Raw genomic sequence first — 14877 nt, 5'->3', positions numbered from 1 at the left:
TTCACAGTAAATATTAATACATTTTTAATTTTTTAAATAAATTCTTGAAATAAAAATATACATATTATTATTATAGGTAGGTATAATCTATATAAGCCATAGTGTAAAGTAATCATTTTAAATTATCTTCTGAATTTCCTTTTGATTAATCCTTTTTATTTTAAATATTAATAATATTTTCGAATTATTTAAGTGGATAACTCGATTTAATGTCTACTAAAAAAATAATTAAATTATGAAATTGTATAGCTGCATGCAAATTTTTTTATCATGTAAAAATCTTAAAAAATGTACAAACATATGAATTAACCGATAACCCAATCAAAGATTCGTCAACAGTAAATGTGTATGATAGGTTAACATAACTGTTTATTAATTAATATGATAATTTAAAACAATTTAATAAATATAATGTAAGTAAGTAATCGATAAATAGTTGTGAATTTTTAGACAAGGCTTTTTTTTATTTTAAGACTAGAATTTTGTTCCTAATAACACAAATTATTATCCCTGTCTGTTACTGTATAATGTTTAAACTAGTACCTAATTTATTATTTTACATAATTTTTCATTAAAATGTTTCATTATAAATTTTATTACTGTATTCTGGTTTTTAATTTGATTATGAATTTATTTAATAATTTTTATTCATTTAGTTTGACTAACGAAAATTGTAAATAATAGTTTATTTATAAATTATTATAATATTAATGTTTACCTTTACAATTAGGTACATCATCAGATTATGCCATTGTTTTTAACTTAAGAATATGTACATTGTACAGTACAACTAGTTAACGTTAACATTAGTTGTAGGCACACACTCTGTACTATTATGTTGCCTACGAGTCTTGCCAATATTGTTTTACAGTTATTCAAGTTTTTTTTTAAACTAAACAGAGACTGATAATAGAAAGCTGTAGTTGGTAGGTGTACTAGGTAGTAGGTAGGCTATACTAAATAATCTAGAAGTACCAGGTTGGTATCGCATATGGTCAGTATACGCCGTCAACATTTTCAGTGCAGTTGTGTAAATGATTCTGATATTTTTTTAGTATTAATTTTTATATTTATAATTTTAATGGGACGAACTTGAGAAACATGAACCAGGATACTAGGTACGTATATAATATATTTTTCAAATTCTTAAGTAAAATATATATAATTATTTATATATAATGTATTTATAACAAAAGGTAAAATGTATTTATAATATATTTAAAAATTTTAACTATAGAGGCTAATCGTATACACATAAAATATCTATATATATATATACATTATCAAATTCAAATGCAATATATTTATTTAATATACATATTATTATTCGAATTATTAAATATTTCATGTATATGTTATAAACTTATAATTTATATAAAATCGTAAATATTTTTATGAATACATAAAAATAATATATTATTTTTAATTAATAATATAGTAATAGTTGAATTACTTAATATTAAATATTGTCTTTATCTACTTTGCTTATACGTGTATTAATAGTAAGTTATGTATCTTTGTATATTGTTAACAACTATATCTCTGTATAATCAATCAAAATAATGAATATAATATCACAACTTCACCTGTAATTTAATATGAATTTTATGTTCTATATACTAACAATATTACATTCAAACGTATTTTTACTAAGGTATTATTTTTTATTTAAATGTTATTAAATTATGCACTATAAGTTATAACGTATATAGAATGACTATTTTAAAAATAAACAAAATAATTAACTAAAAAAAATAAAAATGAACATATTATCTTAAAAATTATTATTGTTTAATATTTATAAAAATATTTTTTTGATATATAATTTTAAATTATTCTTCTATTCTACAGAATATTTTTTTACTATTTTATCATTATTACTTTTTACTTTTTTAAATTATGAAATACGTTTTTAATTTCATACTTCTAAGAGTTTCGATGTATAAAAATTGAATTTCGAACAAATTTAATTAATTATAGGTATATCAATTAAAAATGTATAGTTTTGATTAATAATTGAGTATCATAACTTGATCTTTAAAATATATTTATTACTTCGGGGATTTAAAGCTTGATTAAATATTGAAGTATTGTGAAATGCAAAAAACTTAAAAAATATTTTTAGGTATATTAATAATGCTTATGACTTATTATAGTTTATATTTTTCAAATTAATGTTAAAAGCACAAAATAAATGAAATGTCATTAATTATAATATTCCATTTAATCTGCCTTATAACTTTGTCAATTTTAATTTAATATTTTAACTATTAAGATTGAATGTAAAATAAATCTTGTATATATATATAATGATACCTTAAACTTGGTTTATAATTGACTCATTACATTTTAGTGAACCATTAAATTAATACATTTTTATGTCACTTGCCACTTGGTAATATTGAGTTTTTACATCGTACAATATTGAGATAGCCATCTCACAAAATAAGTTAATAAAGTGTTAAAAATAATTATTATATTGAAATTAATAATTATGATTTACTTGAATTTCCTTTTTATAATATACAATATTCAATTAAATCCTGGAACTCATTAAATTTCATTTGAAGAGTGCGAACGTTATTTGTAATTATATTTTTAATTTCAATAAGTGACAGTTTATTATTATACTTATCCAGATATCACATTTAGATAGCATTTTAAATTTAAACATAGAATTGAACACAGATTTTTAGTAAACATCAAAATTATATCCTATATTAATTTTTGTATTTATACTGTCTGTATTATTGTATAATTTATTATTAATATATTATTGTATTTTGTCATTTGATATACTTTTCAATATACTTAGGTCCTATCCCATGACAGTGGCGGTCAAACGAGGGGGGGGGGTGAGGGGGGGATAGATCCCCCATGACTTTTTTTCTTTAATATTTATAACAATTTCATTTATGTTTATTGTACCATAAAGTTAATTTATTACATTTTTTTTTTCATTTTTTCTCAAAATAACGCTTATGAGCGTATATTATTATTATTATCTAGATTCTAGACTCATTTTAGGAACAAGGCTGTTATACTTAATATTTAGTAATTAGTTGCTTATACAAAATATACGGAAATTATCTACCCAGCTTGGTGATCGTGAATATTCAATTATAACTCACTCCTCTCTTGACCGATACATTTGCTATGATTTACATCAATAAGATGGAGACAACACATGCGGGTAGAACGTCCTCTTAATACAATAATACGTAGCTATATCATTATAGTCGGCCAATTTTATTGATTATTATTACATTTGTCACAATATTTTGTTACACAGACCTCAGTGTTTTGGTTTTCGTACTCGTCACTACGTCACTTCGTACTCGTACAGTCATACTGTGTCGCGCATAATACATATTTAAACTGTCTGCTGTAAATTGTAATATATATTGTCTGTAGTCTATTTTATAAATTTATAATGTCTAATAAAAGAAAAATTACCACCTATTTTACTTGCTCTACCACTAAACACTCAGACTCGGATGAAAAATATAGTATGATCACTAAGATCATTACAGAAAATTAAGTTGTGGACTTGCCGATATTTGTTAACCTAATTAGTGTAAAATGTTTTATTCATATCGTCTCAATGGTTTGTCCACTATGGCTGTTCACCGTAGGATTATAAATATAACCTCCAATGAAGTATTGGATACAAATATTGTTAATATTACATTGTTATAAATAAAGTACCAATTTACCTTAATTTAAAAAATTGATATTAGGCATAACCATAAATTATATTTTAATGATTAATAGTAGCACATATTAAAAAATCAGCCATATCTCTCCCCATGACAAAATCATTTGACCACCACTGTGACCCGTGACATCATCTTCGGTGACTTAATGGACCATGTATGTATGAATATAGTTGCTATTGAATATACGTTTTTGAATATCCAGTTATATTTACTTTATCTATTGATTATTGTTACCTAATTGTCATAATTAGTTATCATCACTAATCACTATCGATTTTTTGTTTTAGACTCTTAGAGGACCATGTTTCTTCGAACGATATAGATAATAGATGCTATAAATATAACTATTAGTATTAAATATACCTATTGAACTTCGGAATTATACTGTTGAACAAACGTACAATTTATTATCAATCAAGACATTATTTTGAATAGGCATTAAAATAAATAACGATGTTTATAAAAATACTGATTGCATATTGTAATAATATGCAATATTTATAAATTAATTTACCAACACGAATTTGATATCTAATGGCTAAAATAGTGCGAGGGAGTTGCATGAGTGTAGACACAAAGGGGGTTATGGTGGATGAATCTCCCATGACCTTTTTTTTATACATACTTTATGTTTACAATTTCGAAAGCTCGGAAAGGTCCCTAAAATCTTAATAAACATATAAGCTTTTTTGTTAAATAATACAGATAGATATACTATCATAATTAATATCTAGTCAATACTGTCGTTATTCTATTGGTAACCCTATACTCTTAGTTATAAATTATATCTATATTATGAATTGAAGTTCTCCCTCTACAATGTTTATCCGCATTTGTGCCATTATTGTTATCTGTGATTAATTATTGGGTCAATACAATCTTAGTCTCACTAATACTTCAATAGTCTCTTGTTGTCATTTTTATTATGATTTCCTGTACCAACAAATACACTAAAATTGTGTGCCCAGCATTTTTGATTTTCCATAAAAAAATAATTTTTTTTTATCGTCAACGTTAGTCTTTTAATGATTTAAAGCAGGGGTTGGCAAGTAATTTCTTTTAGAGTTCGGAAAATTAAAATAATAAATAAATGAGGCTCAGACAAAATAATTTTTTTTTGTCGAATCTTTATAGTTAATTAATTACATAAACTAATTGAGATATTTTTACGGGTCAATTTCCTGCTTTCCGTGGTTAGGTAAGTACAATTATCAGATAATTTACAAATAATTCCTATTTTTAAATGTTAGTTTTCATAAAAAAAGGTTTCAACTTCACAAGTATTCATAGCGATTTAATACATTTTTTTTTTGAACAGTTCGTATAATTGTTTATATTGTATCTATAGTAAAATATTTATTATAATAGTTAAACCCCGAAACATTAACATATTTTATTCATAACCTATACTATTTGTGTAACTTTCATTTTCATATTTCCATGAAGTCTATATGACTATACTTTGCATAATTAAATAGAAAATAGTTATTTGCATGTCAACTTTAACTGTGTTGACTAAATAGTTTCTCTGGCAGTTGTAATATATTATATACAATATACATAGGTACTATTAAGATTGTTTAAAATTCGTTCCAAGTTAGCATTCTAAGCGTGTAATTATGAATCAAAAATGTTAAGAGTGTCTAGTATGGGTAAATCACACTATAGATTAACACTATTCAGTTGATAATGATATAATATTGTAATATAATTTATGCATTATATTTCTAAATTATTAAAGTTATTATTGATACAAATGCACACTTGATACTATGTGCAACCTAACGAGTTTGAAACTGGAATGGGATACTTTAATTATACATTATGATTTAAAACTTAAAATTACGGGTTGTTATAAGTCTATTTCTCACACAACAGGTTTGTCTTAGCTTTCTAATAGAATCATTTTTAATTTGATCCTATCGAAGTACAACAAATGACAGGCGTTGCCGTTGTACATATTGGTATGACGTGCACAATTTTAGACTCGCCCTACATTGACCTTAACACCTCTCATACAAAAACATAATCTGCATGATAATCATTTTCCACGAACAAAATAAAATTTCTAAAGTAATATAAGTACCATCATTTCAATCATTGCGTCTTATTGTTAATGATTTAAAAAATGATTTAACTTAACATGAACGATGGTGAGACGACAAGATAGCTATAAATATAATAATAAGGATAGTAGATAAGTAGTAGGTATACGTATAATAGGTAGACACTTTTCAGAATAATTATGAATATTAACCGCAATTACAGTTTTTAAATTAATTTTAAGGTTTACACCTAATCTACCAAATAATTAATAAATAATATTTTTTTAATAAGCTATTCAATAATTCAATTAGTAATTTATCATAGATCATTGAGGACTTAAATAATTAGGCTATACTGTACAGTGTACACCAGAAAAATAATTGTGAGTTAAATAAAAAGCGATGAATATGAGTTATGCATTTTATTATTTGTATAATATATTAATATGTACTAATTTATAAAATGTAATACCTAATAATAATATAAATATTTAACTAGTTATAATTTTAATACTTCAGCGTAATAGCTTTTAAAGTTATTAATAGTACACTTTAAAAGTTAGCTAAATATCGTTACTAGATATTATAAAGCCCGAATGCTGATAACTGTTGTATCTTTAAAAAATATCATATATGATACATTTCTTACTTAAAATATGTTACAACAACATACAAACCTATGTATCTATTATTTTTTAAGTATATTCTTTAGATCATTTTTTGAAGTTTTAAGAATTTTTTTACTGTTTTACACTAATTTTATTATTAATTATTATTATTCAGTATTGGAAGTAGTTGTAGTTAAACAAATATAATTATATACATAATTGATATTATCGTTTAATATAATATTGTAAAAACCATGGCTTTTAACTTTACACACGTCATACATCCAATATGCATAGATATTTCATGTAATAGTTTTTAAGCCTCAAATTTAAGATGAATGTTTAAAGTCTTTCAGCAAATATTCTAAAAGGTATGAGGTAAAATAAATTGAGCAAAAATTAATTTAATATAATAGGTACTTATAATTAGCATTTCTATTCGTGATTGAAAGTATAATATTATGTGCTTATAGTACCTATATTTTATAGTGATTACTTAAGAGAAAGTATAGGATTAAATTTCTTTCTGAGTTTGTAAAAATATGAAAATGATACCTATATTATAGAGGATATTATACACATATATGTTGTCTCTGTCTTATTAACGTATATCATAGAAAATTTGCGTTCAGCATAACACATTTCATGTTGTTAGCTTTAATATTGGTCAATCTACCTATTATCAAACTTAAAGGTAAGAATATTATCCGGGATATTTTATATGCTTTTATTGATATATGTAAAATATTATAACTATAAAATGTTCATAACTCACTTTAAAATGATAATAATATTCATAAAAGCATATAATATGCCCTGGATAATATTCTTACCTTTAAGTTTGATAATAGGTAAATTGACTCCAATATTAAAGCTAGCATAACAAAATATGTTCTGCTGAACGTAAATTTTCTATGATATACTACGTTAGGAAGACAAATGCAATACATGCGAGTGTAAAGTCTTTTATAATATCTACCAATAATCAATTAATTAAATATTTAACATATATTATTTATATATTTTAATAAATATGAAAAAAAGTTACACGATTAAATAAAATAATTTGTATTATTATTATTAATGGTAGGTTTGTGGTATAGTATATTAGTATTAATTATATTATTAATATGTTATAATGAATTAGGTACATCTTTTATTTGTTTTTAGAGACAGAACCGAGCCAGTATTAATAAGTGATTTGGCAGACGATTGTTCTACTCAATCCGCTGACTGCCGTATTGCTCCAATTAAAGAACCTACAAATCAGAATAACAATAATAATAACGACATTAATGTCTTTAGAACTAAATCGAAGAAAACATTCAAAAATGCTTTACCACAGGTTGGTTTATTATTTATATGGGTTTATTATCAATATTGTCAGTGGTTCGATTTTCAAACGAATACTATTATTATATTTATATAGTGTTTAATATTACATTTTACAGATTAATCATTGTTAAAAAATTCAAAGGCGTGTATAATTTTATTATTATTGTCATTCAAAAAATTATACTTCTGTATAAACTAATTATAGTTATTATAATAATACAAATAGTGACTGGATTAATATTAATAAACAATTATAATATTTAGATTATTTTTATAAATAGGTACATATATATATATATTTTAAATGTCGATAAAAATTTTTTGCTTATTTATAAAGTCCGAAAGTTAAGTTTAAGATTTTTTATAAGTCATCCTTACTAAAATTAAAATAATATAATTTTGCATAAAGCTATATCAATTTTTTATGAGTATTTGAAGTAGGTACATGCAAATTATGAAGAAATTGAATCCGTATATCAATAACAATTTATCTTCAAAAATAATTTTGATACGAGTATGTTGTTGTAATTTAAAATATATTAATCTAGTTGAAACTTGAAATATTCCACTATATTAGGTAGGTACTTAAATTATTATAAATTTATATTTTGTACATATTTAAAATTTCAAAATATATAAAAGCGTTCAAAGTTATAGAATTTTTTCAATGTTGATAAATAAATAATATAATAATTTTTTATAAGCATTTTAATTCTGCAAAATCGTGTAAGTAATAAGTAATAAAATAAACTTAATTCAAATTATTTTGATAAATTATAATTAGATATGATGCAAATTGAAGGTCGTAGACTCATCCTGTATTTAAATAATACAATAGAATCATGTTATTGAAGATTCATTTTGCGGAATTTCTACTATATAAAACCTTGGGCATTGTAATTTATTGTTTAATGTAATATTTACAAAATAACTATAAGTATTATAGGTGTATAAAGTATATAATAATATTATACTGTTTTAAATTGTTAATAATAAAAGTGAATATAAATAAACAACGTAATATCATTATCATTACTTTAAATTAATTTAATAACTGTTAAATTATCGGTACTTACATAAATATTATAATTTATAAATAATTATTATTTTTTAACAATAAAATAGTAGATAATATACAAAGTTATACTGGAGACTAGAGGTAATATGAGGTATTAACGTCTAGTATTCGTTCTATTTATATAATCAAAAACAATATTTGTTAATTTGTTATGTATGATCTGTATGTCCAGTTGTCCACAGTCCTATTTCATATTTAAAACGAAGCAATATATAAATAATAAGTATAGATATTTTTAAATTTCTAAAACTAAATAAGTAGATAATGTCAATAAAATATATAAAAACTAAATAACTATCAATAAATTGTAGTAGGCACCTAAATTCTTAGAATAAATAATAAAAAGTCAAATTAGATAGGTATAAAATAATGAACAAATTATATGAGTAACTCGAGCAACTCGACAATAAACATTACTGTAAATTTATATAGGTATTTGAATTTAGTATGTGACTATCGTAATAAAAACTGCTAAAAATAATATTTTAAACATTTTTAAATCGTAGAATGTAATATAAGAAGATAAGTATAAATATCTATTCTAATAGTTAAATAGTAATGTATAGTTAAGAGTTGAGCGAATTAAAAATAAAAAGTGGACAAGTAGATAACTACTGCTGTATGATATAGGTGTACATTCTTATGTGGTACTGTGGTAGGTTACTCTAATCAATTTGTTAAATTTAAATTCAATGATAAATCATTAAATAAGAAAAAAGATTCTGTGCGAAGATGGTTTACCAGTCTACCTATAATCTAGATCACTATAAATACCTATGTTTTGTGATATATTATTTTGATATAGCATTATAGCTAATAGTCATTTATTTTACTTTTAGTAATATAATAGGTTGATATATCTAATTTTTTAGTATTTTTACTGTTTCCAAAGACGGTAATTAAATGAGTTAAGAAAATGATACACTGAAAACCTACAGTAATGACATTAAAAAGTTACCAATAATACTATAAAAAAAAATAAATAAATAATAAATAACTTGAAATTGTAAAAGTTCAGTTGAAAATAATTTTTAATATCGAAAAATAACTTATTAGTTATTAATGAACACATTTTTATGTGTTCAAATAAATGTATTCTTAGAACACCTAAATACAATTACTAATTGCCAAATTACCTATTTAAAACAATAAATTAAAAACTGTTTTATAAAATTTTAAATATCTGTTTATCATATACATTAATATACATACTCAATAATATGTGTGTAATTTGCTTTATTATATAATCTTTTACTTTTCAGAAATATTTACCGATAAGGTGATAACGTATAACTAGGTACGAAAACACCTTTAGTAATTTTACTTTAAATTGATAAATATGTACGTTAATATTTTAAAAATGTCAAATAATGTCAAATATAAAAGCAAAAAAAATTTTGGTTTTTGGTGTATTCTGAAAATGAATAACTATAGATACTTGAATTTTCAAAAAATGTTTTTATAATTATTTTCTATTTACGATAAAATTTTCAAAATATTTCGACTGTTTTTAAGTTATTTATAAAGGTATGAGAACATTTTTTCAATAGATTTCGATTTTTTTTAATTAATCAATTAAAAAATATTGAAAGTCTATATATAATCACAATATTTTTTATAAGGGTTTATACTTAGAATTTTAACAAAATTCATAAAAATTTTGAAATACAAGGTTCTTTATGAGTTTTTCAGTCTATACATGGAAAAAATGTGTACTTAAAAGCTAATTACATTTTTTTATGAGCATTTCGAGTTTATTTAAATGTTTATGACAGCCAAGGCCGTCATAGAAATTTATTTATTTTTTTTTTTTTTGGGGGGGGGGGGTTAAGCTAAAAAAATTGTGTTTTGATTAAAACAGAGATTAAAATTATTATTTTACTACTACATAATATAACACGAAACAATTCCGGTGGAGGGGAGGGGTCCAACAATTTTTATATTTTATTTTATTTAAAAATAATAACGATAATAATAGATACTTGAAAATATTCACCAAATGTCTTATTAGCTTTTTTATTAAATTTTAAATTTTGGGATGTAAAAAATTACTTTGATCATACTTTAGTAAAGTTAACAATGATTTTTAAAGAGTTAAAATTTGAATACAAATTTCATAGTTTTGTCTAATTTATAGCCTATTTATTTGTATTGTGTATAGGGTATAGCCCAAGTTGCTCCCTGAATTTTATAATAGTATAGAAATTTGTTATATTTTTAGGAAATGATTGAGCAAAACCTATGATACTGTTATAAAGCAAATCAAAAAATAGGCAATGAAAAATAATTACTTGTGTTATGTCAACACTATTGCTACGATCCTATAGGAAAATTTATAAATTTTGATTTTATACTTTTTTATCGACTATTAAATTTTTAATTTAAGTAGGTATCATTTACATTTGCTTACAAATATTTCTGTTAGCACTGTAAGACCTTTTTTTGAATAAATCTCATCATAACCATAAGCAAATTGAAATCTAATAGTACAATAATGTTTAATTACCTATAAAATTAATATTTATTTTTAGATATTAGCTGTATCAGCTAAGAACTGTTTACTTTTAACATATGGAATGACATTAGGACTACCAACAATAGCTATTCCGGCATTATATTCTAATCCAGTATCAAATATCACTAGTGCAAGACATGATGATTTGCTTCAATTGAATAAAGAACAAATATCGTGGTTCAGTTAGTATAGAGACCTATATTACTTGTATTAGTACGTTTAAGCTCTTGAAATATATGCATCTCAATATAATTTTTTTTAAATATGTTTCTAGGTAGCATCAATTTAATATGTGTTCCACTTGGATGTATGATATCTGGAACTATTACTCAACCTTTTGGACGCAAACCCAGCATGATTGCACTTACATTACCATTCATTCTAGCTTGGTTGTTATTTCATTATGCTTCAACAGTAACTCAGCTCTATTTAGCTTTAGCTCTATGTGGCCTTTGTGGTGGTTTACTAGAAGCTCCAGTCAGTACACAATTATTCAGAATAGCGTGAAGACTATAGAATAATGACTATAATATCACTAATTAATTTTCAGGTGTTAACCTACGTTGCGGAAATTACTGAACCTCATATCCGAGGTGTACTTGCTGCTCTGTCATCGACTACAGTCATACTTGGATCCATATCCCAATTTATCTTAGGAAACTTTTTACACTGGAGAACAATTGTACTTTTCAATACTATAATACCCATAGTAGCATTTATTTCATTATTATTTATACCAGAAAGTCCACATTGGCTTATAAGTAAGTTACAATAAATTAAATACATTTTTATAAAATTAAAAATTATTTTAGTAATGTACCAATCTTTATTATTTTCAATTTACTTTGATTTAAATTTCACTAATATATATACATAATTATAAATATTAAAAAAATAAATGTTTATCTTTTAATAACGTAAACTGTATTTATTTTATTTAGCCAAAGGTCGTATTTCCGAAGCCGAAAAGTCTCTATGTTGGCTACGTGGTTGGGTTCAACCAGATGCAGTACAATATGAAATGTCGATGTTAAGAAAATCAATAGCATTAAACGAAGAGAAAGTCAGAATGAAGAAAAACAAAAAATTTTATTCATTTTATTTGAGACGAACATTTTTACTACCTTACTTCATCATAACAGCTAGTTTCTTTTTTGCAAGTTTTGGTGGGACGAGCACATTGCAAGTTTATGCTGTAAGTTACAAAAATACATAATCAATAAATAATCTATTATTTATTAAAATATATAATAAATTTATAGAATAATAAATTCTAAATTCTTATTCTTAACAATGAATTGTGTAAAAAACAGGTTCAAATTTTTGAAACGTTGGGGTCACCGATTAATGGTTATACATCAACATTAGTTCTTGGAATTTTACAATTGATGGGAGGCATTCTAGGCCTATTATTAATTCATTGGACTGGTAAACGTCCTTTAGCAATAGTTTCCACGCTGGGATCATCTTTGTGTTTTTTCGTGGTGTCAGCATACGTATTCATAAAACAATACAACGCGGAAATAATTCTTAACGTTACTTGGATACCGTTAGTGTTTTTGAATGTAGCTGCTTTTATGTCACATGTTTCTATTAGACTTCTACCATGGATGTTAATTGGAGAGGTAATTAAACTCAATTATTATAATAAGTTTTATAAATATTTAAGATGTGAAAAGATAAAATACAATGATAATACTTAATTAACTGAACTGAAATTTTTCAAGGTATATCCACCGAATATTCGTGGGCAAGCTAGTGGTGCCAGCGGTTCTAGTTCCTACATATTTTCTTTTATTGCAAATAAGTCATATTTCATGGTACTTGATTGTATTAATTTATCGGGAACATTTCTGTTATACGCCATAGTAAGTTTAATTGGATGCCTAGTGTTGTACACCATGATGCCAGAAACAGAAGGTGTTCCTTTAGAAGACATACAAAATCATTTTGCCGATAAAACTAAAACATTTGTAATGAAAATTGAAAGAAGTGATAAAATCAAAGAAAAAAAGATGTGGTCAGCAACAAATCCTGCTTTAGAGCTAGATCATACTGAAACCCATATATAATATTGTTATAATTTCTTACCTATATATTATTATTTTTTAACTATTACAATAATAGTTCTTTTTATACATTATAGCTTTTGATTAATATATTATTTAATTTTTTATGAACTTTGTCATCTTGATTGGCTGTTCGGCTTATAATTACTAATTAGATTAATCAAGTATATCAAACATAAACAAATACATACCGATACTTGATTAATTCTAATATACTAGTTGAATTACCCGGCTTTATCCGTGTGTAGTTTTTGCTTTCTCAAAATGAAATTCTTAAATCAACACACATTGTTGTGTTTTAAAGAAATAAAAATTATTTTATAATTTATATAATTGAGCTAGTCGGTGTTTTATGTCTCGGAACAATTCATATCTAAACGCCGATAAAATACACACAAAAAAAAGTCAGGTTACATAGGTAGCTGGAAGCCTTCCGGCCACCGAGCCGTACCGTACTCCCGTTATCGGCCGACTGCTATTGTTATTATTATATGAATATAGATATACAAATTACACATAAAAATTTATTTTAACCGATTTCAACCTTTTAAAATCAAAATTTTGAAAATCGGGTGACGTGATGACACTCGAGAAGGTATTTGAAACAACTCTGTGAAAAAATTGAAAAAAAGGTAAATAGCTTTGTCACTCTGTGTCTAATGTCTATGTAAATGATTCGATAAAAAATATTTGCTTGTTTGAACGCAATAATTTATTGTGTTTTAATATTCACTAAACAGTGAAAATATCTATGGATAGTCTAATCTAACCCTATTAATTATAGGTAGATATATTCAGTGGCGTCATTCGGGGGGGGGGGGGAGAAAATGGGGCATTTGCCCTAGTCTAACATTTACATCAACCTTAAGTCGGCATATTTAAAAATTATAAGAAGTCTTATTTTTAACTACTAAGACCATTGTCATAAATCATAATATTGAATATTAATATTTTATAAATAAAGATTTATTATTAATTGTTTTATTGTATTTAAAAAAAAAGTATATTATATTATTAATCAAGATGTTTAGTATTTAATATTATGTGACTATAAATACTAGTATTTATAATCAATGATATTACTAACTACTTATAAATCAGTATTAAAAGGTACCTATTATCTATTTATTATTTATTTACACATAACTCAACTATTCTATTTGACTTTCTAATTCTAATAAATATTTGACAAAATTGTTTATATTCAATACTTAAAAATCTTGTATGTAAAATTCATATACCTGAAAATTTACCCCCCCCCCTCTCACTGACTATGGCACTGTCCTATGAATCTGCGTCGAAAAATGTTGAGTCGGCAAATTACAGTTGAGACTCAATTCGTGTATCCCTCTTTTATCACTGGGACATAACTCGTGTGCCCCATTTTTATCATTGGGACACAACTCGTGTACGAGAAATTTCGTCGGGACACAACTCGTTAACTGCGCTACTTACTAATAGTATTCCAAAGATATCTACGAAAAAATATGTATAACTAAATATTCGTT

At 24.3% G+C, this 14877-nt stretch overlaps 1 protein-coding gene across 1 annotated transcript; it reads left to right on the top strand.

Annotated features, from left to right (window-relative positions):
• Positions 1-959: 959 nt before the first annotated feature.
• Positions 960-13480, top strand: LOC113556528 (facilitated trehalose transporter Tret1-like). The gene is made up of 8 exons (XM_026961533.1): positions 960-1118; positions 7543-7717; positions 11317-11482; positions 11575-11777; positions 11851-12061; positions 12242-12495; positions 12614-12925; positions 13028-13480. The coding sequence occupies exons 1-8, from the start codon at positions 1102-1104 to the stop codon at positions 13370-13372; spliced, it is 1683 nt and encodes a 560-aa protein (XP_026817334.1). The 5' UTR covers positions 960-1101; the 3' UTR covers positions 13373-13480.
• Positions 13481-14877: the final 1397 nt, after the last annotated feature.

The sequence above is a fragment of the Rhopalosiphum maidis genome, chromosome 1 (genome assembly GCF_003676215.2).
Source record: "Rhopalosiphum maidis isolate BTI-1 chromosome 1, ASM367621v3, whole genome shotgun sequence".
Taxonomy (NCBI): Eukaryota; Metazoa; Arthropoda; class Insecta; order Hemiptera; family Aphididae; genus Rhopalosiphum; species Rhopalosiphum maidis.
The sequence above is the reverse complement of the archived record's forward strand: the minus strand, read 5'-3'. Positions and strand labels throughout refer to the sequence as shown.

Bases quoted from the DNA above. Each gene is read 5' to 3' on its own strand.
- LOC113556528 (XM_026961533.1), top strand. The intron at 11,483-11,574 runs GTTAGTATAGAG...ATATGTTTCTAG, and splicing joins AGAACAAATATCGTGGTTCA to GTAGCATCAATTTAATATGT. The intron at 12,926-13,027 runs GTAATTAAACTC...AAATTTTTCAAG, and splicing joins CATGGATGTTAATTGGAGAG to GTATATCCACCGAATATTCG.